This window comes from Saccopteryx leptura, chromosome 6 (genome assembly GCF_036850995.1).
Source record: "Saccopteryx leptura isolate mSacLep1 chromosome 6, mSacLep1_pri_phased_curated, whole genome shotgun sequence".
NCBI lineage: Eukaryota > Metazoa > Chordata > Mammalia > Chiroptera > Emballonuridae > Saccopteryx > Saccopteryx leptura.
Window position 1 is genome coordinate 106,215,052 of NC_089508.1, and position 27,730 is coordinate 106,242,781.

Consider the following 27,730-nt stretch of genomic DNA (forward strand, 5'->3'; position numbering starts at 1 on the left):
CCTGACACCAGCTCCTCAGGCCAGGGTTCCAGTGCTGGGAACAGTAGGCCCCATAATTTATAGCTGCAAAAACAAGCAGGACCTGTAGCTGAGTAAGATGGAGGGATGCTGGAGTCCCAGGCATTCCTCTTGAAGGGCCTGTGCATGGACTTTTTCAGACTCACTCCTAATGAGTTTCAGCACCAGGGCAGCAGCTCCAAGGGTGCCAGCAACATACAAAGAGAAACTGTACTGTCTGGCTTTGGGCGCAGGCTGGAGGGGAAGCTTTCTACCAGAAAGAAGTGCTGGCAGATGGGTACCATATCTGTGTCTCTATCAACCTAGTTAACACCATTCACCCTGCCTTGGTTATTTGTTAAGACCCTGTCCCACCCAATGTGTGGGACCAATGTGTGGGCCCACCCAAGTTGTTTCCAGTGGCTTTCCCAAACAATGGCCTGTCTTAGCTCATACTTTAGACTTCCCTAAAGTCTTTCAGAGGTCCACAAACCCCAAACAAACATCTGGCCTCTGAGTGCCATGTACTTCTTGCTAAGTGGTCCCAGATCTGGCATAGCAGCAGCTGGCCTCAGTTTCCAGCTTGGCCTCTGCTGGTACCTCCATGCCCAGCACAAGTAGCAGCCATTTACAGATTGCTATGTAACTCATGCTGAGTGACCCCGGGCAGAATACAGGTGGTGGCTGATGCTGGCCTGCACCAGAGCCAGGGAACCCAGTGTACAGTTTCAGACAATGCAGAGCACCAGCCAACCACATCCACAAGTGCACACTCAAGGGGCAGACTCAATGTGCACCAGAGCCCCACTGAAGCAAGTCCTGCCCTGTGGTCAACCACTGCACAGCAGACCCTCAACAGCGCTCGAGGCCAGTCCTTGCAGCTAATCAACCTAAGGGGAAATCCTTCCCATTGACATGCCAACAGCAATCAAGGCTCAACTACAAGAGAAGATCACTGGGGTGGAGGGGTAGGCAGAGAGTGCTCCTAGAGTCCACAGACTAGGTGACTGGGGAGGCTGCACCACTGGGCTCTACAAGACGTGTACTACATGAGGCCATTCTAACAAGACTGGCTCTACCTAATACATAAAAACAAATAGAGGGAGGCAGCCAAAATAAGGAGCAAAGAAACATGTCCCCTATGAAAGAACAGAACAAAACTCTAGAAAAAGAACTAAACAAAATGAGCTAAGCAATCTACTAGATGCAGAGTTCAAAACACTGGTTATAAGGATGCTCAATGAACTTTAAGGAAGAGTAGATGATGCCCTCGCTGGATAGTTCTGTTGGCTGGAGTATTGTCCTGATGTACAAAGATTATGGGTTCGATCCTTGGTCATGGCACATGCAGGAACAGATGGATGTTTCTGTCTCTCTCACTCTTTTTCCCTTCCTCTCTCTCTCTAAAATCAATAAATACATTTTTTGTTTGTTTGTTTGTTTTCATTTTTCCGAAGCTGGAAACGGGGAGGCAGTCAGACAGACTCCCGCATGCGCCCGACCGGGATCCACCCGGCACACCCACCAGGGGACGATGCTCTGCCCATCCGGGGCATCACTCTGTTGCATCCAGAGCCATTCTAGCGCCTGAGGCAGAGGCCACAGAGCCATCCTCAGCGCCCAGGCCATCTTTGCTCCAATGGAGCCTCGGCTGCGGGAGGGGAAGAGAGACAGAGAGGAAGGAGAGGGGGAGGAGTGGAGAAGCAGATGGGCGCTTCTCCTGTGTGCCTTGGCCGGGAATCGAACCTGGGACTCCTGCACACCAGGCCGACGCACTACCACTGAGCCAACCAGCCAGGGCAATAAATACATTTTTTTTAAAAAGAGTAGATGAGCCTGACCAGGTGGTAGCGTAGTGGGTAGAGCGTCGACTGGGATGCAGAGGACTCAAGTTTGAAATCTCGAGGTCGCTGGCTTGAACACAGGCTCACTGGCTTGAGCGTAGGATCAATCATGACCCCATGATTGCTGGCTTGAGCCCAAAGGTTGTTGGCTTGAAGCCCAAGGTGGCTGGCCTGAGCCCAGGTCACTGGCTTGACAACGAGTCCCTCTCTCTGCTGTAGTCCGCAGGTCAAGGCACATAGGAGAAAGCAATCAATGAACAACTAAGGTGTCACAACAAAGAATCGATGCTCCTTATCTTTCTCCTTTCCTGTCTGTCTGTCCTATCTGTCTCTGTCTCTCTGTCTCAATCAAAAAAAAAAAAAAAAAGAGTAAACAAACTTAATGAGAACTTCAACAAAGTGATAGGAAATATAAAAATGGAGATAGAAAACATAAAAAGAACCAGTCAGAAATGAAGAATACAATAACTAAAATGAAGAATACGTAATAGAATAGCAACACTGGAGGAGATGAAACAGTGGAACACATCAGCAATTTGAAAGATAAGGAAGCAGAAAACACACAATCAGAACAGCAAAAAGAATAAAAATTCTGGAATGACCAGAGGTGGTGCAGTACATAAAGTGTCAACCTGGAATGCTGAGGTCACTGGTTTAAAACTCTGGGCTGGCCAAGTTAAAGCACATACAAGAAGCAAATATTATGAGGTGATGCTGCCCATTCTTTCCCCCCTACTTCTTTCTCTCTCTCTTTCTGCTCTCTTAAAAAAAAAAAAGAATAAAGATTCTGAAAAATTGAGGGACTTTGGGGCAACTTTATACATACTAATAATGGGGATGCCAGAATTAGAACAGACAGAGCAAGGAATTGAAAACTATTTGAAAAAAATAATGAGGTGCTTTCTCTCTTTGGGGTGCATACCTGCACCTTCTCCCCCCTCCTTTTACTCCCATCATGTTTTCCTTGCCCTCTTTCTCTTAAGCTCCCAGCAGTGATTTTCAATCTTTTTTTTTCATGGCACAAACACACACTAATTACTAAGGTCAGTGCCCCTGACTAAATACAACCATTTTCATCTCATGGCACAAATAAATTAGTTACTAAAGAAGAAGAGGTCAGGGCCCCTTTATCTTTAGTAATTAGTTTGTGAGTGTGTGAGAAACAAAGGTTGAAAATCACTACTCTAAAGGACCCCAGAAGACTTGCAACCAGCAGAGCAATGAGCAGCAGCAATTCATCCCTAGTTAACTCTCTGAACCTGTCTCCAACTTTCTTCCTGCACAGCCAATGAATTCCTTTACTTGCTGCAAATAAAAAACAAAACAAACGTAACAACAACAAAAAATAACCCCAAAACTTCCCTAACCTGATAAAGGAAATAGACATACAAGTCCAGAAAGCACAGAGGGTCTCAAACAAGATAAACCCAAAGAGGCTCACACCAAAACACATCATAATTAAAATGCAAAAGGTTAAAGACAAAGAGAGAATTTTAAAAGCAGCAAGAGAAAAGGAGTTAGCCACTTACAAAGGAATGCCCATAAGACTGTCAGATGATTTAACAGAAATTTTGCAGGTCAGAAGAGAGTGGGAAGAAGTATTCAAAGTGATGAAAAGCAAGGATCTAAAACCAAGATTACTCTACCCACCAAAACTATCATTTATTTTAGAGTTGAAGGATAGATAAAGAGCTTCCCAGACAAGAAAAAGCTAAAGGTGCTCATCACCAACAAACTAGTATTACAAGAAACGTTAAAGGGACTTCTTTAAGAAGGAGGAGTAAAAAGATAAAAAATATGAATAAAATGACAATAACTACCTATCTATCAACAATTAAACTGTAAATGGATTAAATGCTCTAATCAAAAGACAAAGTTTGGCTGAATGGATAACAAAACAAGACCCTTATATGTGCTTTCTGCAAGAGACTCACTTCTGATCAAAAGACACACTGACTGAAAGTAAAGATATTTAGTCGGAAACAGATTTCATAAAAATGGAAAGAAATAAAAAAGCTGGGTAGACTGACCTGTGGTGGCGCAGTGGATAAAGTGTTGACCTGGAATGCTGAGGTTGCCCATTTGAAACCCTGGGCTTGCCTGGTCAAGGCACATAAAAGCAATTAGTACGAGTTGATGCTTCTTGATGCTCCCTTTCTCTCTATAAAATCAATAAAATCTTAAAAAATATATGGGGTAGCAATACTTCTACTAGACAAAATAGACTTTAAAATAAAGACTATAACAAGAAATAAACAAAGACCCAGTATTCCACTTCTGAGTATTTATCCAAAGAAACCCCAAACACTAAATTGAAAAAACATATGCATGCATATGTTCACTGCAATGTTATTTACAATAGCCAAAATATGGAAGCAACAAACATGTCCATCAATAGATAAATGGATAAAGATGTGGTACATATACACAATGGAGTATGTATGACTCAGCTATAAAGAATGCTATCATGCCTGACTAGTGCTGGCACAGTGGATTGAACTTTGGCACAGGATGCTGAGGGCCCCAGTTCAAAACCCTGAGGTTGTCAGCTAGAGTGCAGGCTCATAGGCTTGAGCACCGGCTCACCAGCTTGAGTGCAGGATCATCAACATAAGCCCAACGCCGCTGGCTTGAACAAGGATCACTGGCTCAGCTGGAGCCTCTCGGTCAAGGCACATATGAGAAGCAATCAATGAACAACTAAAGAGATTCAACTATGAGTTGATGTTTTTCATCTCTCTCCTCCCCCTCTCCCTTCTAGTCTCAAAAAAATAAAATAAAATGAATGTCATGCCACCTATAACATATTGTGCAAATGAAATAAGACCAAAAAAACACCATATGATTTCACTTATACGTGGAACCTAAAAAACAAAATAAATGAATAAGCAGGACAGAAATAGACTGATAGATACAAAGAGCACTTTTAACAGTTGCCAGGTGAAAAGGTGGTGGGGGTATAGATGGAAAGGGGGTGAGAGTCTAGGTGGAAAGGGAGTGGGGGTGTAAGTGAAAAGGTGAAGGGATTAGGAAGAACAAATTGGTAGTTGCACAATAGTCATGGGGAGGTAAAGGAAAGCACTGAGAATATAATCAATAATATTGTAATAACTAGGCATGGTGCCAGATGGGTACCAGAGTTATTAAGGTGATCACTTTGTAAGTTATATAATGGTCTAATAACTGGGTTGTATACCTGAAATTAATACAATGTATGTCAACTGTACTTGAAAATTTTTTTAAAAAATTACTTTAAAATATTCATGTTAATAAATATTCTTCAGAAACTCAGATAATTTTCTAAATTTTTTAACAAGCTGCTTGAACTTCTCTGACTACACGGTCTGCTGGAGAAAGGCAGTCAAAGTGATTTTTTAAAAAGTAAATAGGCCCTGGCCGGTTGGCTCAGCGGTAGAGCGTTGGCCCAGCTTGTGGAAGTCCCAGGTTCAATTCCTGATCAGGGCACACAGGAGAAGTGCCCATCTGCTTCTCCATCCTTTCCCCTCTTCTTCTTCTCTCTCTCTCTCTTCCCCTCCTGCAGCCACGGCTCCACTGGAGCAAAGTTGGCCCAGGCACTGAGGATGGGGTCCCATAGCCTCCACCTCAGATGCTAGAATGGCTCCAGCCGCAACTGAGCGACACCCCAGATGGGCAGAGCATCGCCCCTGGTGGGCGTGCCGGGTGGATCACAGTTGGGTGCATGCAAGGAGTCTGTCTGACTGCCTCCTGGCTTCTAACTTCGGAAAAATACCAAAAATAAAAAGGTAAAAATATATTTGTTAGCCAGTGAAACTGGATCTTGTTTACAATATGATCTTCCAAAACATGTTTTGAAATTTTCCTGATTTTGAAAAATGGAGTCTCATTTGATGCCTTCAAAACTGGAGATTTAGATTACAAAAGATTCCAAAGAACTGAAATCATGAGAGCAAGGATTTCTTTTTTTTTTTTTAGAATATTGCAATTGCCAGAACCAGGCAGTAGGGTTTTTTTTTGTTTTTGTTTTTGTAGGCACTCAGGGCTTTTGGAATTAAAGATCTTGTGTTTGGGAATGTAGAAAGAAACCAAATGGAAATTGGCACTGTTTTATAAACAATGTGGCTATTTTGAATAAAACTGGCAATACAGGGTGTAAATGAAGTGACAGGAGATTCAGGATATCTTGGAAATTCCTATCTTGAAACTTTTTTTTTTTCTTTTCTTCATTTTTCCGAAGCTGGAAACATGGAGGCAGTCAGACAGACTCCCGCATGCGCCCAACCGGGATTCAACCGGCATGCCCACCAGGGGGTGATGCCCTGCCTCTCTGGGGTGTCGCTCTGTTGCGTCCAGAGCCATTCTAGCGACTGAGGCAGAGGCCACAGAGCCATCCCCAGCACCCGGGCCATCTTTGCTCCAATGGAGCCTTGGCTGCAGGAGGGGAAGAAAGAGACAGAGAGGAAGGAGAGGGGGAGGGGTGGAGAAGCAAATGGGCGCCTCTCCTGTGTGCCCTGGCCAGGACTCGAACCCAGGACTCCTACACGCCAGGCCGATGCTCTACCGCTGAGCCAACCAGCCAGGGCCTATCTTGAATCTTGTATATGTGAATAAATATGAAGCTAAGCCTCTAGTTTTCTCTCTTTCCCAGTTTTAACCTTATTATCAGATATTCAAGTTAATTTTAATTTGGCATCTTACCTAATATGATCCTTTCACTCCAAACAAGTCTCAAATGTGTAATAATAATAATAATAATAACAATAATAATATTTACTCGAACATCACACAGAAAATTCCAGGAAGAAGTCAGGGTTGGAAGTCTAAAATTGGGAGTCATTAGCAAACAGGTATATTTCACGTCATTAGTCTGGATGAAAATAAACATGGGAATCAACGTTTAGAGGTATAGTCATAGTATGCTTTGGCATAGTTCTCAAACAAGCAGTATTCTATATATTTTCTTGTGTCTTCAATAGGCTTTACTTTGCCTAATAGATCTACCTCACTGTTCAATAACTATACCTAATTATCACATCTCCTCGATTCTAACTTGTGCTTTTTAACATTACTGTTACTAATTTTGTTAAGTTTAAAAAATCAAAGTCTTTTCCCCTTTTTTCTCTCTCCCTCACCCCATAAATTTTTTTTTAATTAAATTAATGGTCCATATTGCAACTGAGAAAATAAACTTACAAACTACAGGTGATTTTGCCTGCAGGGTGAAAGTTTCCAGCTCTACAGCCCAAAATTTCCCTTGCAAAGTGCTTTTTCAGATAGTACCCTACTGGTTATCACAAGTTTGAGGGAGTAATGAGGGGAGGGACACAGGGCTAGCCTTGCCTTCAGGAAATGGATTAGGCACAAGGAATCTCTAGCGGCTTGTCTGAAGTCTGCAGCGCCATCACAACCCAGAGACTGCATTTACTTAATCGTCGCGCACCTTGTCCTAAATTGGCCTCTGAATCTGGCAAGGTTTGAGATGTGCCTCCCTCAACGTCCCCCGTGGCAGAGTAAAGACCCCATGGGAGGTTTCTGGCCTCACTCAAAGCCTCCACAGTCAGTGCCCATAGCATATCCTTGACCCCAACCGCCTGCCTCTGGCTCTGGGTCGCTTACTGGTGGTTCGCATCCACTCGAGCAGCGGTGGGAGGTCTGCTGGAGCCGTGGTGCGAAGTAGTTCCAGTATAGCTCGCCGCGCGGAGCCGAATTCCATGCTTCACCAAACAGCTCTGGAGGACGGCCGCGGTGCGCAGGCGCACGCAGAGGCTGGTCGAGACACCTGATCAGACGTGGGTGGAACCCGCCTTCCCAGGCTGTGAAGGAACTACGCCCCGCCCCTTCTTGGAGTTATCACTCAGGAGCTCACCGGGAATCCGGACACTTAACCACACACTTATCGCTCTTCAGTCCTCTCAGCTGGTGGTGCTTAGCTTCATTTGTTCTTAAGGCGTCTCTTCCGAGGCAGGATTTCTTTTCTGAGGTCGCCTCTTATCTTATCATTGTTGTTGCCGTGGCTGTTGAGGGATAGAAAACGAACGTCAAAAGTCAGCCTAAGCAAAGAACCACCTCAATATATTCTTGAACTGAAACAACACTGCGGATGCCCCGGAAGCGGAAGTGCATCCTCTTCATGAAAGGCTGGTCTACGCGGACTGGTGACGTTTCCTCATTGGGCGGAAGGCTCAGTGGCAGTCGTCGATCTTCCAGCTGGTGGGAGTTGGCGACGCGGTGCTGGGTTCTGGGACCCTCGTTTATATAGTTTGGAAAGTCGGTTTGTGGCGTCGCACTGTCTGGTCCCGCTTTCTTCTGATTCTTCCCACGGCGTGGGACCTCGCGGAGGACTCCCTGGCCCTGTTGGGCCACGGCCGTACCGGTGCCTTTTGCGGTAAGTCTGCTTTTTCGAGCCCCAGACTACGGACTGGCAACTAGCAGCAGCCCCAACCTTGAATAGGTGGTGGAGACTCCGGAGAGAGTCGACTTTCCTGGCCACTTGTTGTTGTTACCGACACAAAAGTGCTCTGGCCCTTTTTCATCTCATGACCCCTCATCGGAAGTTTTACGAAAAGATGTGCTGTGACTCTTTTAAGTTGACTTCGTATTTACCCGAGCCAAATTACATGTGCAGATCAGGAACTGGCTATTCATGTAATTTGGCTCGGGTAAATACTATATGAAGTCAAACGGGTCACAGCTTGTGCTAACATATTGTCCTGCATATAGTAAGCGTTCAGGAAATGAATAAGGGATATCAGTTCAGTGTCAATGATAACTTAAGATGTACTGAGGGCTCTCTGTAGCATTTGACACTACTACCCATTCATTTCTTGAAACTCTTTACCCTATTGGCTTTCTTGATGCTATTCTTACCAAGTTTTTTCATATGCTTAATTCAACAAAATATTTACCCATTCTTAGTTCTAGTGATACAGAAGTGAATGACGCAAACCTTGTCATTGAAGAGCTAACAGTACAGTGAAAGAGAAGCACAAACATAACACTCTACCTAGATGAGTAATAAGAAACTAATAAGGTGTAAAGAGCCATGAGAGCTGTGGGAATACAGATAAGAGATACAGGTGATTTATGACCCTGACTGAGCAAAGTTGCAATTCCAGTCTAGCCTCAGTTTCCTCATCAACTTAATACATTTATTAAGAGGATGAAAGATCAGAGGATATTGATAGTGGAGGAGATTGTACATGTATGGGGACAGGGGTATATGGAAACTGTACATTTTGCTCAATTTTGCTGTGAACCTAAAACTGCTCTAAAAGTAATGTTTATTAATTAAAAATTTAAAAAGAAAGACACAAGGATTGAAAGATTAGGTAACACATTTGGTGCATTGCCTACAGTATAGCAGTGGTGGTCCCAAAGTGGAGGGGAAATATTTCCCTGAAACCTCTTTACCTTGATTTTTTGGAAAAATTAGTATTTTCTAACTTAATATAGTATATGCAAAGCATCTTCAAGTACTGTGTCCAACTGATTACTGCTTTAACTCCAGCTATCTGGACATTACAATATTCCTGCCACTGGAATATAGTAAGATAATCATAAGCAGTAGCTTTTTTTTTTTTTTTTGTATTTTAAATTGGTTTTGTGTGTGTGTGTGTGTGTGTGTGTGTGTGAGAGAGAGAGAGAGAGAGAGAGAGAGAGACAGACAGACAGAGAGAGGGACAGATAGGGATAGACAGGAAGGGGGAGAGATGAGAAACATCAGTTCTTCGTTGTGGCACCTTAGTTGTTCATTGACCGCTTTCTCATATGTTCCTTGACCAGGGGCTACAGCAAAGTGAGTGACCCTTTGCTGAAGCCAGTGACCTTGGGCACAAGTCAGCGACCTTTGGGCTCAAGCTGACCATGTGGTCATGTTTGTGATTCCATGCTCAAGCCAGCGACCCTGTGCTCAAGCTGGATGAGCCCGCGCTCAAGCTGGCGACTCTGGGGTTTCAAACCTGGGCCCTCTGCATCCCAGTCTGACGCTGTAGCCACTGCGCCACCCCCGGTCAGGCAGATTGCTTTCCTTATTTATGCCTTTGGAGAAGGAAATGGAATTAGTAAAAAGCTTCTATCTCTTTGATCTTAGTCTTAGTTGTCTCTTTCCTTTTAGTTGGCCCTTTGCCATTGCTATAATCCAAATGATCTTCCTCAAATTCTTCTGGAGATTTCTATGGCTTCCATGGCATTATCCTTGTATGCCAACCATTTTCAGATCTTTTACTCTAACTTCTGTCTCTGAGTGACTTGGTTCTTTAGTTCCACATACTTGAGGCCTAAAACCAAATTCCTTACCCTCACCTTCTTTTTTCCATTATTATGTCTTATATACAAAATGTAACTGCAATGTCCAGAGTATGTTACTACAATCAGGATGTACAAGGATTGATCTTGGTCCAAGTCACATGCTCTTCTAACAGGATTCTGACAGGAGTTGCATAGTGAGGTGATGGAAACAGGCTCAAGTTTGGGGTTCCCTAAATAAGGCAAGCACAGAGCCAAGTACCATACTTACCTGCTGCTACAGTGTGAAGTACTGGTAAGAGCATGAATTTTGGAGCCTGACAGATTTGGATTCAAAGCCCAGCTCTGCTACATGCTGGCTGTGTTAATTTGGGTAAATTACTTAATCTCTGTGAGCCTCACTTTCCTCATCTGCAAATGGAGATAATACCATTATCATTATAGTTACCCTGATGGGCTGTTGTGAGGATTAAATGAAAACATGTATAAAACTATCTGTAAGTGCCTACTATATTTATTAACTGTTAACTTCTCTTCATGAAAGAGACCACTGACTCAATACTATCTGAAGTATGACTAAACTGGAAATTTTCTGAATAATACTACTAAAGTGCCAGTCTCATTACCCAGTAACCACCCCTGGAATCTTTAACATTTAGCACCACGTTATATGTACCTGATTATTCAGTAGAACCTGGAATGTTCAAAAAGCCACTTTACATAAGCAATAATAAATATTCCTGCCAGAACCTTGCTTGATCTGAGATTATACAAACAGATCCTTGCATGACTGGTGGTGGTGCAGTGGATAGAGTATCGATCTGGCATGCTGAGGTCCCAGGTTTGAAACCTGAAGGTCACTGGCTTGAATGCGGACTCATCCACAGGATTGAGTGTAGGATCATTGACATGATCCCAGGGTCGCTGGCTTGAAGCCCAAGGTCACTGGACTGAGCCCAAGGTCGCTAGCTTAAGCAAGGGATCACTGGCTCAGCTTGAGCACTATCTCCTCCCACTCCTCAACTCCCAATCCCCAACCCTAGTCCATACATGTGTGAGAAGGAGTCAATAAAAAACTAAAGTGCTACAACTATGAGTTGGCACTTCTCATCTCTCTCCTTTCCTGTCTCTCTCAATCTTTCTCCCTCCCTCTCTCTCACTAAAAAAACAGCTGTTAGAAAACATTATTTGTCATCTCTGGATGGTAAATGCTAGAAAATTTTATTTTCTTAGCTATATCTTTTCTTAATTTCCAAATTTTTTGCACTGACTAGGTTATTTTTATGTCAAGGGGAAAGTTACCTATTTTTTAAATTGCTCCTTGTGAAAACTAGAGTGATATTGTATTAGAGGTTCAGGTGGAGTTGCCACTTGTATTCATTTAGTTATACATTCATTAAACACCTCCTATGTGCTCCAGGAATTGTTCGAGCATGAGAAAAGTTCTAACTCCAAATCAGTGAATTACATCAACTTAATACAGATAAGACTCCTCTGTTAATGCCAAAAGATAAATTACACATAGCATCACCAATGACTTGCTGTCTTAATTTTGCACCAACAGTTATATTTAGTTATGTCAACAAGTCTCATAAATTACTTCTTCATTAAAGTAATTGTTTTCAGCACTGTCCATTGGTGCAGTGGATAGAGCTTCGTCTTGGAGCATGCTGAGGTTGCTGACTCAATTCTAGGGTGTCTGGCTCTATTCTAAGGGCACTGGTTAGGGCATGTATGAGAAGCAGTCATGGGTGCACAACTAAGTGGAACAGTGAGTTAATGTTCCCTCCTCCCTTCCTCCCTCCTTCCCTCCCCCTCCCTCTTTTCCTTTCTTCCTTCCTTCTTCCCTTTTACCCTCCCTCTCCCCCTCTCCCCCTTTCTCCCTTTCTCCCTTCTCTTTCAAATCAATGGGAATAAAAAAATTGTTTTCAAATTTTAAAACTCATTTTAATAGTAAAAAAAAATCACTGCAACACTTCATAGTTTAATAGCAGAAAAGGTGTACCAAAAATTCAATTAGCAGTAGAAGTAATAACTCAAAAGCACTGGTAATCACTTAATTTTTATTATTATTGATTTTAGAGAGAGAGGAAAGAAGAGGAAGAGAGAGAGGAATATCAACTTGTTGTTCAACTTATTTATGCATTCATTGGTTGAGTCTGTATGTGCCCTGACCCAAGATCAAAAGCAACTTTGATATAGCGGGACAAAGCAGTAATTCCTAGTGTGTTTTTGAGTTTTGACCCCTTATTTCTGTTTGTTGTTTCTGTACAACAATTCCTTATCTTTCCAACTGCCCCATCTGAATACAGATTTCTCTTTTGTGAAATTCTAGTATACACTGTTTTACTTCCAGAAACCTAATTTTTAGTTAGCCTAGAGAATTTTGAGTGAGTATGCTTGAATTATAAATTACCCAATTTGAGATATAGGGTTAGCTATTAACATTATAAAAGATGTTTTGTATTTTAGTGTGCATATTAGAACAAGGTGAAGTTAATTTTTAAGACTCTGGTTGAAAAAAAATGTTTTTTAGGGAAATTCTGAAAAGTTATAATAAGTAATGGAAAATAAATATTAATTATATTATCAGTTACTTAGTAATTTATTTTTTTTAATTACAGTTGACATACAATATTATATTAGTTTCAGAGATACAACATAGTATGATTTTCAAATAATGGCAAATGAGTGTTAATTGGACAGTATCAGTTACCTAGGTCATTGAGTTTCTTTTGAATTGTCATGTTGCCTTCATTTGTTTATTTTAGTGGTCTTTGAGAAATATTTGTAAGGCCTGTTATGCCTGTTCCCTAGTCTTGCTTTTCCCCTAAAGTTTTAAGTACATCGTTGATTATAAAGTTCATTTTTACTAAGGGCTTTTTATAGCTTCATCTTTATTTTGAAATATCCCCTAATTTTTGTGAGCAGTATATATATAAGATTGATAATAGATAAAGCAGTGAGCTCACAGAAGAGAGCAGAAGAGGCAATAATACCTGGCTGCATGCAGCTTACATTTCAGTTGGGACATATAGACCACATACAATATAGGTAAATCATGTGTTTACTTATGATTGATAAATTGATAATAGAACAGTGAGAAAAAATAAAGTGTCAGGGATTTGCAATTTTAAACAAGTGATTAGGGAAGGTCTTATTAAGAAGTGGAGAGCATCTGAATTTGAGGGAGGGAGCTTTATTTCCCACTATTAATTAAGCCTGAGATGGAAATGATGGAAATGTGCATCATTAACAGCAAGGTCAGTGTGATTACAATCTGTGTCTATGTGTGTGTGTGTGTGTGTGTGTGTGTGTGTGTGTGTGTGTGTGTGTGTGTGTGTGTGTGTGTGTTTTGGAGTGCCTCATAGTCCATTCATTCTAAGGACTCCCTCTGCATGAAATGGGATGTTGAGGTTTTTTTGTTTGTTTTGTTTTGTGACAGAGACAGAAAGAGGGACAGACAGGCAGGAAGGAAGAGAGATGAGAAGCATCAGTTCTTTGTTGCATCTCCTTAGTTGTTCATTGATTGCTTTCTCATATGTGCCTTGATTGGGGGAGATACTCTAGCAGAGCAAGTGATCCCTTGCTCAAGCCAACAACCTTGGGCTGTAAGCCAGTGACCTTGGGTTTCAAGCCAGCGACCTTTGGGCTCAAGCCAGCGACCATGGGGTTGTATCTATGATCCCACGCTCAAGCTGATGAACCCGTGCTCAAGCTGGAGATCTCAGGGTTTTGAATCTGGGTTCTCTGCGTCCCAGTCCAACACTCTATCCACTGTGCCACCACCTGGTCTGGCATGTTTTTGAGGTTTTGAGCAGAATTCTAACACCAGAGTTTTCAGAAACACATCCTTGGAAATTGCAGAGTATAAACACTGTATAAATAGAAGATATTAAATATTATTATTCCTCTACTGAAGTGCAAGTTTTTATAATCAGGCAAATATATTTAAATATATGCTGCCAGTAAGCACTTAGATAAAAAAAAATGTGTTGGGAAACTTCATGGGAGATTTTTTTAATTTAAAAGAGCTAGTCAAGATGGGAAGATAGGTTTATTTTTAAGAGTTAACTAGTATAGCTTTTTAAAATGGAGGATGATCTATTATGACCTGATCTTTAAAAAAGTTAATTGTGGTGTCATAATTAGGATTATGTCACTCCTGATATTGCAGTGGTAAAGGAGATGAACTGAAACATCAGAATTTTATTTCTTAACATATGTTTACTTGTGCCATAATAATGTAGTATAATGACTATGGAATAAGAAATAAAGTTATACATCTTTTCTATGATGCAGTTGCTCTTTCAAGTTAGGTAACCATGTAATTGTAAAAAATTTATGGTAAGAACATTTCTTATTCAATTCCATCACTTGTTGGTAGTAATTTTTCAGTTCTGAATTATGGAATTTTACCTGAGTGGAAGGGTATTGTTTAATTTAGAGCTCAGCCTGAAATGTCTTTGCCAGTGATTGGTCCTTGAGTGTGCTTTCCCTGTCTTACGTGACTTTCAAAAGTGACTCCCTATATCACTCCACTTTCTCTGTGTTCAGTCAGTCAGCTCCGCAGCTCTTTTTTTTTCTCCTGTTTCTCTTATTTTTAATCTGTATACTGTATAGATAGGATCTTGTTGAGATAATTTTTGTTGACTAGATTAGCTTGGAAGAGTTATCAAAACAATTGCTTTGAACAAGGAACTTTTCTGACAATATTGCTATATTGAAAATTGATATTTCTTTATTTTCTTTATTTTTTTATTTTTATTTTTAAGTGAGGGCAGGGGAGATAGATAGACTCTTGAATGTGCCCCACCGGGATCTACCTGGCAACCCCCATCTAGGGACAATGCTCAAATCAACTGAACTATCTTCAGCACCAGAGGATGTTGCTCGGACCAAACGAGCTATCCTTAGTCCCAAAGCCAACACTCAACTCAATCGAGCCACCGACTGCTGTAGGGAAAGAGAGACTGAAGGAGGAGAGGGAAGAGGAGGGAAGCAGGTGGTCACTTCTCTTGTGTGCCCTGGCTGGTAATCAAACCCAGAACATCCATATGCTCGGCCAATGCTGTATCCATTGAGCCAGCCGGCCAGGGCCGACAATATTTCTTAACCAGGATTTTAGAGCTTTTTGCAACCTGTATTTCCTTTGAACTGTAGAGCTCTCTGTCCTGATCAGAATGTTTTATTTACTGTCCCCCAAATAATAATCTAAAACTACATAAGGTATGTATGTTCCAAACTTTTCCATGTCTCCATTTCTACTTGTTCTATTTCACCTTCTTTAAATTCACTTTGTCTTCTTCTCCACCTCTGTGAATTCTACCCATATTTCAGGATCAAATTCATATTCATCCTTTCAGTAAAGCCTATTATGAGTGTTGTGCCTGTTTTTCCTTTCCTTGAATGTTTACAGAAATAATCAGTCATTGGCAGTTCACCATAAACTTTTATTGCTAGCTTTGATTTAGTACTTCACTGGTATTAGTTAAGGCTCTCCAGAGAAACAGACCCACAAAGATGTGGGTCTGTCTGTGCACACATATAAAATGAGCTTTATTGTGAGGAATTGGCTCATGTGATCATGGAGGCTTACAGTCCCAAGATCAACAGGGTGAGTCAGGAAGATGGAGACTCGGGAGCTGAGCTGATGATGTAGGTCCAGTCTAAAGGCTGGCAGGCTTGAGGCTTAGGAAGAGCTGATGTTTTAGTTTGAGTCTGAAGAGAGGAAAAAGCTAATGTCCCAGTTTGAAGACAGGCAAGAGGAATTCTCTCTTACTATTCTGCTGTTCATTCATGTGCCTTGTCTTGCCAGCTAGGAGATGAGCAACTTGAGCGTAAGGTCTGTAAATTGTGTTTGCTTGTTTACTATCCATGAGTCTTTGCATCCTGACTTAACGTGTAGTAGGTACATCCACATACTTTATAAAACCGTAACATTTTAGAGCTGGGAAGAGCCTTTGCGGTTTAGAATTTGGGGAATTAAGAATAGCTTTAAAATAGGGAGATTAATAATATATCACCTTTCTTGGTTGTTAGAAGAATAAAATGAGATAATGTGTGTGAAAAGTTTAAGTAACTTACTGAATAAAACTTTTTTTTGGCTTAGATCATGAATCAAAATAGTTTTTAAGAAGTCCTTCAGACCTGTGGTGGCGCAGTGGATAAAGCTTCGACCTGGAACGCTGAGGTCGCTGGTTCAAAACCCTGGGCTTGCCTGGTCAAGGCACATATGGGAGTTGATGCTTTCTGCTCCTCCTCTCTCTCTCTCTCTCTCTCTCTCTCTCTCTCTCCTCTCTATAAAATGAATAAATAAAGTTTAAAAAAAGTCCTTCGATTTGGTAATATTTTTGGGTGGAAAATTTACCTTCTTTTTCTTTCTCTTTTCATTTAAAAATGTACATGCTATATCAGTTACTCATACAAGTGTGTCCAAACTGAGGACAGATTTAATTTGAGTTCATGTCATTATTTCCTCAAAACATATTATCTGACATGTTGAATTTACTGATTGATATAGAATATTCCAATTGGGAGTTCAAACATAAGGCGTTATAACCAGGTGGCTGCTTTAGCTTTGGACCTGACTGTTGGAACTGCAGGTTGAGGCTATAGAAGTTGAAATGACAGTATCTAAACACCAAAGTACTTTTATTTGAACTTGGATACTCTTCTTTAGAAGTCTATAATTGTGGGAACTGGTGTTGATTGTTTTCAATTAACTTTTTTTCCCATTCTTAGATTTTCTTGTGATCACATCTTAAAACCTTCAAGATGGTACTAGCAGACCTTGGAAGAAAAATAACATCAGCATTACGCTCATTGAGCAATGCCACTATTATCAATGAAGAGGTATGTAAAATATGTGAAATATATATTATTGAAGGTCATCACTAGCATTGGGGAGATGGATTATTAGTAATCTCTGTTTATATTTATCTTGATGTTCATTTAATATATGTAGATAAACTATAAAATGAATATACTAGTGTTTTTTATTAAGTTTCACTATCTTATTATTAATTTCAACTTTCTATAAAGAATTACAACAGAACAAAACCTTAACTGAAACGTAAAAACGACATACATTTTATATTTTGAAAATGGCTTAGATCTGGAAATTTATTTTTGCTATTTTTCTTGACATAGGTCTGAACTTTCAGTATCCTTCTTGTTTCTTTTTGGTTAGGCATGTGTGTACCTGACCTTTCCTCCTCAACTTTTATTTAGCATCTTTTCATAAAGCTGGCATTTTCATCTTGGCTACTTTATTTTTTCTGAAGTCCTCATTCCATTTTTTTTGGAGATTTTGTAACTGACTCCTTGTATGGTATATGAAATACTCTTCTTCTTGGCTTTATTGTTTTAAGATTTTTTTTTCTCCTGTATTTTTCTGAAGCCGGAAACAGGGAGAGACAGTCAGACAGACTCCCGCGTGCGCCCGACCGGGATCCACCCGGCACGCCCACCAGGGGGCGATGCTCTGCGCTCTGGGGCATCGCTCTGTTGCGACCAGAGCCACTCTAGCACCTGGGGCAGAGGCCGAGGAGCCATCCCCAGCGCCCGGGCCATCTTTGCTCCAGTGGAGCCTTGGCTGCGGGAGGGGAAGAGAGAGACAGAGAGGAAGGAGAGGGGGAGGGGTGGAGAAGCAGATGGGCGCTTCTCCTGTGTGCCCTGGCCGAGAATCGAACCCAGGACTTCTGCACGCCAGGCCGACGCTCTACCACTTGTTTTAGGATTTTTTTTTCTCCCATTTTTTCTCCCACACATTATATTTTAATGGTTTGTCAATTGAAAAAAGATTATAATTCAGAAGAATATTTTCTACATATTTTGTGGTACCAATGGAAAAGTACTAAATTTGGTTTTGGAAGATCTTGTTTAACATCCTATTTAGTAGATGTGTGATAAAAATTTGGGCAAGTCAACTTCAGATTCCTTAATGTATAAAATGAGAAAATAGCATTTACCTTACAAGATGGCTTTAAAAATCAAATGTAATAATAGGTTAAAAGTGTTTTCTAACTTGGAGCTTTAAAATAATTGCAATATAGAATTTGATAGCAACACAGTAAGCTAATGGAATTAAATAATTTTTGGGCCATCTTTGAGCTCAGCTGGTTCAGAATCTCATTTAATAGCATCAGAAAGTCAGTTTCACGTGTTTATTTGTTGGAAGAACCAGGATTAGAATCTTTTCTCTAATTCCTCATCCAGAACTTTTTCTTTTTCTTTCCTTTTTTTTTTTTTTTTTGAGACAGAAAGTCAGAGAGAGGGATAGATAGGGACAGACAGACAGGAACATAGAGAGATGGGAAGTATCAATCATTAGTTTTTTGTTGTGACACCTTAGTTGTTCATTGATTGCTTTCTCATATGTGCCTTGACTGTGGGGCTACAGCAGACCGAGTAACCCCTTGCTCGAGCCAGCGACTTTGGGTCCAAGCTGGTGAGCTTTGCTCTAACCAGATGAGCCCGTGCTCAAGCTGGCGACCTTGAGGTCTCGAACCTGGGTCTTCCGCATCCCAGTCCGACGCTCTATCCACTACGCCACTGCCTAGTCAGGCCAGAACTTTTTCTAATAATCATTATTAAATATAAAATCATAACTTAAACCATGGGTTAGTCTTTAGAATGTGGAGTAAATAAAACAGCAGCTTTCTTGATAGTTTTCCCTGTTGTGTAACTTGTGCTGTTTGTGATTATCGTAGTGAAAAAAAGAAACTAGGAGAAGAGGGAGGGTGTGGGAAGTAGACTAACAGCTGTTGCTTAAATTGGTAGCTTCTCTGTTCTTGGTGCTGCTAGGGGATTAACAAGGAGAAATCTTTCTAATGAAAGATCAGCTCCATTTTTATCAAATCCCTTTAATGAGGGATAGAGAAATATGATAAGCCTCTTAGGACGTATGAAGTTGAAGAAGAGAGTTCATTAAAGAAGTATTTGAGGGCCTACATTTTTGTAGACATTTTTGCTGGCAGCAGGGATAGAGGAGTGAAAAAAACAGAATAAAATTCCTGCCCACATGGAGCTTGCACACTAGTGTGTAAATACTTATTTACATGAGTAGCAAAAGTCTCATCTTTTTTTAAGACCTTAACAGTTCATGATCTTTTAATCATAGTGCCTTGCCACTCAAATACGAGATGATAGTGAGTTATTAGTGAGGATAGTTTCTTTTCACTTTGTTCCTCTGCTCCGAATGTTTGAAATAGTAGGACTCTTAGGTTGGACTGGGTCATTTTATTTGTTACATTTTCCTCCATGGTATTCCCGTTCAGCAGATATTATACATATAAAGTATTGTGTATCAGCAACAGGAGGTGTTCAGTGACAGAAAACTTCAATGGCAACACTACTGTGTAGTAACTTTCTTTGACTTGTGTATTGTCTTTATTATTACTTTAGGAATAAAACTGTAATTAATACTTAGTTGAGTAAAACTAAACAGAATGTCTTATTTTGACAAGATGATTAGACATTTAATAAGATGATCTCTCTAAGGCTAATAAAAACTTTTTGACCCCCCAATAATGTGATACAAGCATTGTTTTTATTAAACTATGGCATTATATGGTGACTGACCAACCATTCTTTTTATATATGATTGAAATAATACACTGTCTTAATTTTATTTTTTTGGTAGGTATTAAATGCTATGCTAAAAGAAGTATGTACTGCACTACTGGAAGCAGATGTTAATATTAAACTAGTGAAGCAACTAAGAGAAAATGTAAAGTAAGTTCAATTAATTAGGTAATAAAATAAGCAAAACTAAATTTCATTTACTGGGATGAAGAATCAACTAGAAAAGTCTGTTATATCATGAAACGTTCCTGCTGTACAGTACTGGGAAAGAATAGAGCTCATATGTTAGAAGATTGTGTATATAGTATGTTTTCATAATGACTGTTCAAAGAATAAACTACATGTGGCTTTCATTTAATTATGGATTTCCTTCTGCTTTTTATACTGCTCACAAAAATTAGGTGATATTTCAAAAATGAATATGAAGTGATAAAGTATCCCCTAATTTTTGTGAGCAGTGTACTATATTTGGATGGATTCAGTCATATACTACAGTATTTTAATATAAAAACCTTTTAACAGTTCAGTTTTTTTATAGAAAAGTGGCACCATTTTACCCTCCTTAGGCTTAAGATGGCATTAATCATTTTCTTTTATTACTGAAGAATTATCTTCTTTTGTTTGCCTTTTGGTTCCTCTGTCCAATTGGAATGAAGGAATAATGTGTGTGGTCTCAGTAATGGTGTTTATTGGGAGGGACACTGACTAGAGCAGGGCACATTGAATAATGTAGGTGACTCAGTTACCTGCTTGAATCTTAGCCCTTGTCATGTTCAGGTCGTCCCTCCTTTTTACATTAGCAGACTGGGTAATAAATGTAGAACTACTAGCATTTAAGTATTTAGGACTAGAGTAAAATAGTCTTACTTTCTTCTAGGTGTAAAGATATCTAAAGTATATATGCTGCAAGAAAAATAAGTAAAATTAATACTTTGCAGTGATGTGAAGACAAATTAATATTTAGATTAAAAAAAAGAGCCTTGTAAAACTAATCAAAGTCTTACATGTAATATTTCATGGTCAATTCTTTATGGTCTCGGCTTTTGAATCTGCAGTAATTATATGCATGTTGATTAGAAGGCTATTAATATGAATGATTGAGTATTCTTAACATTCTTTGGGACAGAAGCTTCCTTTTTAGAGTGTTTTAACTGGCTTTTCTCCCTCCTGCTCCCAAATACCCTCATCATGAAGGTCTGCTATTGATCTTGAAGAGATGGCATCTGGTCTTAACAAAAGAAAAATGATTCAGCATGCTGTATTTAAAGAACTCGTGAAGGTAAAAGTATATCAAGATTCTGCCTATGATTCTCTATAGACTCAATGGGTAAAAATACATTTAGCACTATAAACAGGAATACTATTTCAGAATACTTTTTATGTTTTTATAGACTGCTCATATATATGAAAAATATTAATTGAGTATTAACTTTTCTAAAGTGGCCCACTTTTATTATAGTTTATTATAGAATTTTCTTTTTTCTTTTTTTCTTTTTTTTTTTTTTTTTTGTATTTTTCTGAAGTTGGAAACGGGAAGGCAGTCAGACAGACTCCCGCATGCGCCCGACCGGGATCCACCTGGCATGCCCACCAGGGGGCGATGCTCTGCCCATCTGGGGCGTTGCTCTGTTGCAACCAGGGCCATTCTAGCGCCTGAGGCAGAGGCTATGGAGCCATCCTCAGCGCCCGGGCCAACTTTGCTCCAATGGAGCCTCGGCTGTGGGAAGGGAAGAGAGAGACAGAGAGGAAGGAGAGGAGGAGGGGTAGAGAAGCAGATGAGCGCTTCTCCTGTGTGCCCTGGCTGGGAATCAAACCCGGGACTCCTGCACGCCAGGCCAGTGCTCTACCACTGAGCCAACTGGCCAGGGCCCTTTTCTTCATTTTTATTGATTGATTTTAGAGAGAGTGGAAGGGAGCGAGAGAGAGAAGATAAACATTAATTTGTCGTTTCACTTATTTGTGTGCCCATTGGTTGATTCTTGTGTGTGCCCTGGCCAAGGATTGAACTGGCAATTTTGACATATTGAGATGACTCTGACCAACTGAGCTACCTGGCCAGGGCTATAGACTTTTTTGAATATAAGACTCTGAATACACATGTGAAGGTTCATACTCTTCCTGCAAAATATGCCAAAGCCATGTTACAAAAAGTTAACTTCAAGTTTTGCCTATTGCGATGTCCTACTTTTGTACAGAAAATCAAATATTCTTTTCTACACTCTTTGTGTACACAGTTCCCTTTGAAACAAGGCCGAATACCTCAACTCTTGCTTAGGTTATGAAAAATTTTGAATTAAATTTTATTTTGTATATAGTAAATATAACCTATTACCCTGTCTCACCTTAGAAGCGATATTGCTGCTGCTGTCATGAATGTTATGGTGAAGATCTTTAGAGCTTTAAAAATATGTATGGGTCTAATGGTAGGGGAAAAGAAGGAACTTTCTTTTTTTAAGAGCATCAGCTGTCTGCTCGTGATCTCCTAGTATTTTTCCCTATGTTGTGTAATTAGTTTCATTTACTCCTTTGGCTCCTACAGAGCTGAATAGTAAGTTATCTCAGATGGCTATGTCATTTCACTTTTGTCTTATAGACTAGTTAATCAAAAAGGAAATTCAGAGATGAAAGAAATCAGAGAATTGATCCAGTCCTACTTTTCTCAGTTTGCAGTTGCAAAAAAGTCAGCTAGGCAGGGCAGCCCCAGATCTATCTGATCTTTAAATTCTTGTATAGGACTGCTCACATTATTTCCAGATTGCTTTTTATTTAGCACCTGAGGTGACCACAAGGTGAGTAAAAATTGTTATTTTTAGGGGTTGGCATCTATAGGCAATTCGGGAGCATTAAGTGCTTTGTTAAGAAGCATTTATGGAGTATCTGCTTTATTCTAAGAGTGTGCTGAATGCTGCTAATAACAGATGCATAAGACTGGTCCTTGTACTCAGAAGCTTATGTTCCAGAGCAGTGGTGTACAAGTAAGCTCAAACTGTTTTCACAATAACACGAAGACATTATTTGCCTTTTTTGTCTCTTACTGTGTTGATATTTGCACTGATGGTGCAGAAGCAATTGTGGGTAAAACTGCTGCGTAAAACTCCGTAGCGTGAATCAAAGCAGTGGTACCAAATTATATCAGTACTAGTAGTCATTGTTCTCTTTACATTCTTTTTTTTTTTTTCTTGTGGCAGAGACAGAGAGTCAGAGCGAGGGACAGACATACAGGAAGGGAGAGAGATGAGAAGCATCTATTCTTCATTGCGGAACCTTAGTTGTTCATTGATTGCATTCTCATATGTGCCTTGACCCAGGGACTACAGCAGACCAAGTGACCCCTTGCTCGAGCCAGCGACCTTGGGCTCAAGCTGGTGAGCTTTGCTCAAACCAGATGAACCCACGCTCAAGCTGGCGACCTCAGGGGTCTCGAACCCAGGTTCTCCACATCCCAGTCCGACACTCTGTCCACTGCACCACCACCTGGTCAGGCTCATTGTTCTCTTTACTACTATACACTTGCAGTTTAAAAAAAAAAAACCAGTTTCAGGCCCTGGCCGGTTGGCTCAGTGGTAGAGCGTCGGCCTGGCGTGCAGGAGTCCCGGGTTCGATTCCCGGCCAGGGCACACAGGAGAAGCGCCCATCTGCTTCTCCACCCCTCCCCCTCTTCTTCCTCTCTGTCTCTCTCTTCCCCTCCCTCAGCCAAGGCTCCACTGGAGCAAAGTTTGCCCAGGCGCTGAGGATGGCTCTGTGGCCTCTGCCTCAGGCACTGGAATGGCTCTGATTGCGGCAGAGCGATGCCTCAAGATGGGCAGAGCATTACCCCCTGGTGGGCATGCCGAGTGGATCCCGGTCGGGCGCATGCTGGGCGCATGCAGGAATCTGTCTGCCTCCCCGTTTCCAGCTTCGGAAAAATACAAAAAAACAAACAAACAAAAAACCAGTTTCACTTGAAATGTCCTTGATGGAGTAATAGAAATTATTACTTATATTAAATCTTGACCCTTGAGTATACACATCTTGATAAGCTTTTATGTGTTGAAATGGGAAATATACAGAAGCCCTTTTGCTATATACTGATATTTGATGGCTGTCTTGAGGAAAGCACATGTGTGATTGATTGTAAGACACTCTTTTCTCAGATCACCATTTTTATGTGAATGAACAACAAACATAATCTGTGGTAATTCAGATTGGGCATCTGGCAGATATTTTCTCTGAAGTAAATAAAGTGAGCTTTCTTACTCACTTTTTTTTAAGTATCGAGGCAAATAACCAACAATATTGTGGCCAGTGATAAAATTCAAACTTTCAAGTGAAAAAAATTTGATTCTATACCATGAGTTTGACAGTGTTCTAATATTTACCTTTCTGATCAGATCAGTATCAATATTAATAAATAAAAAATAGCCTGACCAGGTGGTAGTGCAGTGGATAGAGCATTGGACTGGGATGCAGAGGACCCAGGTTTGAAACCCTGAGGTCGCTGGCTTGAGCGCAGGCTCATCCAGCTTGAGCCCAAGATCGCTGGCTTGAGCAAAGGGTCCTTTGGTCTGCTGTAGCCCTCCGGTCAAGGCACATATGAGAAAGCAATCAATAAACAACTAAAGAGCTGCAACAAAGAATTGATGCTTCTCATCTCTCTCCCTTCCTGTTGGCCTGTCCCTGTCTATCCCTCTCTCTGTCTCTGTCACAAAAATATATAAATAAATAGATAAATAAAAATTACTTGGTGTTGTATAGTGAATATAAACCCCAGTATTTTCAAAATGACTAATGTATGATGTTACAAAATCATGCACCAGCATAAGATCCATGCTAAGCACAAGGTGCAATAACAGATTTTAATGTAGTAGACCAGTGATTTTCAACCAGTGTGCCACACAGAATTTTTAAAACGTACAGTTCCTGACTCTTTAGTGAGGAATAACTGATCTCTTTGTCCATAGATTGTCAAATAAAAAAATGACAACAGCCAACACAGCAGTAGCCATCTGGTGTGAATGAATCAAAATTAAATCTGCAAAAAATAATATTTTGTGGTGTGCCACAGAATTTAAGTAATTAGTTTGCGTGCCATGAAATGAAAAAGGCTAAAAGTCACTATAATAATGAAAGTTTGGCCTGACCTGTGGTGGCACAGTGGATAAAGCGTCGACCTGGAATGCTGAGGTCGCCGGTTCAAAACCCTGGGCTTGCCTGCCTGGTCAAGGCACATATGGGAGTTGATGCTTCCTGCTCTTCCCCCCCTTCTCTCTCTCTCTCTCTCTCTCTCTCTCTCTTCTCTAAAAAATGAATAAATAAAAATAATTTAAAAAAAATAAGAAGAAAAAAAAAAAGAGAAAGTTTGTATAGTTCCAGAGTCTACATTTTAGCTTTTACAAACTACAATGATTATAAAGGTGTCCTGAGACTAAAAGGTTCATTACTGCTATTGTAGATTGCAGCTGGAAAAGGAGATTTATAAAATAATAATTCAGTAAAATTCATATATTTCAAATATTAGGTTAATAGAGAGCTGGTTCGGCCATGAGATACAGAGAATAGAGGTAAATGTAGGGTAGCAGTGTTCTGAAAGGATCTAGGAGGGAGGGGAGTGGTTTTATGTTTAAGACAGATTTTGCCTATTTCAGAAATTTGCTTAATACTGGGCCTGTGCCTGGGAAAGAGATAGAAAAATTTGTATTCTCCTCCCCCTTCTCTACCACGTGGCTTTTCTTGAAATTCAATATCAGTGGTCCCTTGTCTATCACGGGGGTTAGGTTCCAGAATTCCCCGTGATAGGCGAAAATCTGCAAAGTAGCGACCTTATATTTATTTTATTATATATATTTTAAGGCTTTATAAACCCTCCCCACACTCTTACAAACCTCTCCCACACTGTTATTAACCTTTCCCACACTCTTATAAACACTTCCTTAAACACTTTCTATACTCTTAACCTACGTAATTTTAACAACATACAAAATTCTATATGGGTACTCACCAGTGAATACTAATATATTTTAATTAATTTTTTTATTGTTTTCAGTTTTTTAGGCTAGAAAGTGATTATTTTACTGCAAAAATAATTTAAAATAAATATATAAAAGTACCTATATACTGCAAAATCCTGCAATATAGCAAAAAATTCGCGATACAAAATTAGATATATACAATTTTAAAATCCACGGTACAGTAAGACTGCGAAAAGTGAACTGTGATATGGTGAGGGACCACTGTAATATGGATTATGTCACTTTTATGGTATCCTTTAGCATGGGCTTGGCAAACTTTCTCTTACAGACTCGGATTCAATAGTTTAGGCTTTGTGGGCCATATGGTTTCTTTCTCTTTCTTTCCCTCCTTTTCCTTTCCCTTTCCCTTTCCCTTTCCCTTCCCCTTCCCCTTCCCCTTCCCCTTCCCCTTCCCCTTCCCCTTCCCCTTCCCTTTCCCTTTCCCTTTCCCTTTCCCTTTCCCTTTCCTCAAAAGCCTATCATACATAGTGAGTGGGAAAAAAGTCGAAAAGATTACCAGTATCCATGTGGTTTCTGTTGCAGCTACTCAGTCCTGCTGTTGTAGCACAAAAGCAGTTAAAGTGAATGGACCAGGTGGACAAGGCTATGTTCCATTAAACCCTCCACTCTTTTTTTCCTGACAGAAACAGAGAGAGGGATAGTGGAGACCAGGGGTCCCCAAACTTTTTGCTCAAACCAGATGAGCCCACACTCAATCTGGCAACCTCAGGGTTTCAAACCTGGGTCCTCCATGTCCCAATCCGACGCTCTATCCACTGCGCCACTGCCTGGTCAGGCCCATTAAACTTTTTTAGACACATAGTTTGCCTACCTATGGTCTAGGACATTCACTACTATTATGGCTTTATTATCATCTGGAGATAACATGTTTTAATCTCTAAACAATTGACGTGCAAATTAGTTACTTTTTAAATGAACTTTAAAAATGCCTAATGCTTGTTTGGGGACTACCTTGATTTTCCACTGACATTATAAAATTGTTGATTATTTTTTTACTAACACTAATAAATTTTTAGAACAGTAGGTCTTTGACAATGGAGAATTTGACACTTGACTGACCTGGAAAATCTTTCACATGTAATTTGTAGTTTTACCCATACATAAACATATGTCATATTAAACATCAAGATAGGGGGTATCCAATTTTGTAGCCATTAGCCACATGTGGTTATTTGAGCACTTTAGTATAAGGTCTACCGGAAAGTTCTGTCCATTTTTGGAATAAAACAAAATACAAATTTTTCTTACCGTCAATAAACTTTATTAAATAATATAATTGCCATTATTAGTAATGATTTCTTGCCAGCATGAGGGCAATTTGTATATCCCATTTTTGAAAAATGTTTTATCTTTTGATGTGAAAAATTGAACCAGTGCTTGATTGATATCTTCGTCATTTTTGAATTTTTTGCCCTTTAAAAAATTTTGTAAGGACAAAGACAAGTGATAGTCGGAGGGTGCTAAGTCCAGGGAATATGGTGGATGCGACAGACATGCTTCTGTAGCATTTCTTCCTTGTTGAAATTTGTAAAAATTACAGTGGTTTAAATGAACTTTATCAGTAGCCATGGGTACACTATCGCTTCACACATAAGACTAACGTGAATCAACTTTGTTTTAGTTAATTTGCTACGTCAGTATGTATACATTAAGTGATAAAAATAGAGAGGTAGGCCCTGGCCGGTTGGCTCAGCGGTAGAGGGTCGGCCTGGCGTGCGGGTGACCCGGGTTCAATTCCCGGCCAGGGCACATAGGAGAGGCGCCCATTTGATTCTCCACCCCCCCCCCACTTCCTCTCTGTCTCTCTCTTCCCCTTCCGCAGCCAGGGCTCCATTGGAGCAAGGATGGCCCGGGCGCTGGGAATGGCTCCTTGGCCTCTGCCCCAGGCGCTAGAGTGGCTCTGGTCGCGGCAGAGCGTTGCCCCCTGGTGGGCGTGCAGGGTGGATCCCGGTCCAGTGTATGCGGGAGTCTGTCTGACTGTCTCTCCCCGTTTCCAGCTTCAGAAAAATACCAAAAAAAAAAAAAGGCACACATGCGCCAAATAAACATGTGCTTACATGTCGAAACTTG

General features: G+C 40.5%; 2 protein-coding genes across 6 annotated transcripts in view; one reads left to right on the plus strand and one right to left on the minus strand.

The window, feature by feature from the left end:
• LOC136407822 (uncharacterized) overlaps positions 1–7,814 on the minus strand; it is a 43,108-nt gene extending 35,294 nt beyond the window's left edge. Inside the window, exons 1-2 of one of the 4 annotated variants that reach the window (XM_066388338.1) lie at positions 7,687–7,814; positions 7,437–7,586 (exon numbers count right to left, since the gene is read on the minus strand). In XM_066388338.1, the coding sequence (XP_066244435.1) occupies positions 7,437–7,533 (97 nt within the window). In that variant the 5' untranslated portion in view covers positions 7,534–7,586; positions 7,687–7,814. Of the gene's footprint in view, positions 1–3,871; positions 3,942–7,436 lie in introns of all 4 variants that reach the window. The other 3 variants (XM_066388339.1, XM_066388341.1, XM_066388340.1) reach the window with 3 other exon arrangements.
• Positions 7,815–7,970: 156 nt separating this feature from the next.
• SRP54 (signal recognition particle 54) overlaps positions 7,971–27,730 on the plus strand; it is a 51,182-nt gene continuing 31,422 nt past the window's right edge. The window contains exons 1-4 of one of the 2 annotated variants that reach the window (XM_066388335.1): positions 7,971–8,205; positions 16,809–16,919; positions 19,711–19,802; positions 20,847–20,931. In XM_066388335.1, coding sequence (XP_066244432.1) covers positions 16,842–16,919; positions 19,711–19,802; positions 20,847–20,931 — 255 coding nt within the window. In that variant the 5' untranslated portion in view covers positions 7,971–8,205; positions 16,809–16,841. The remainder of the gene's footprint in view (positions 8,206–16,808; positions 16,920–19,710; positions 19,803–20,846; positions 20,932–27,730) is intronic. The other variant, XM_066388333.1, reaches the window with a different exon arrangement.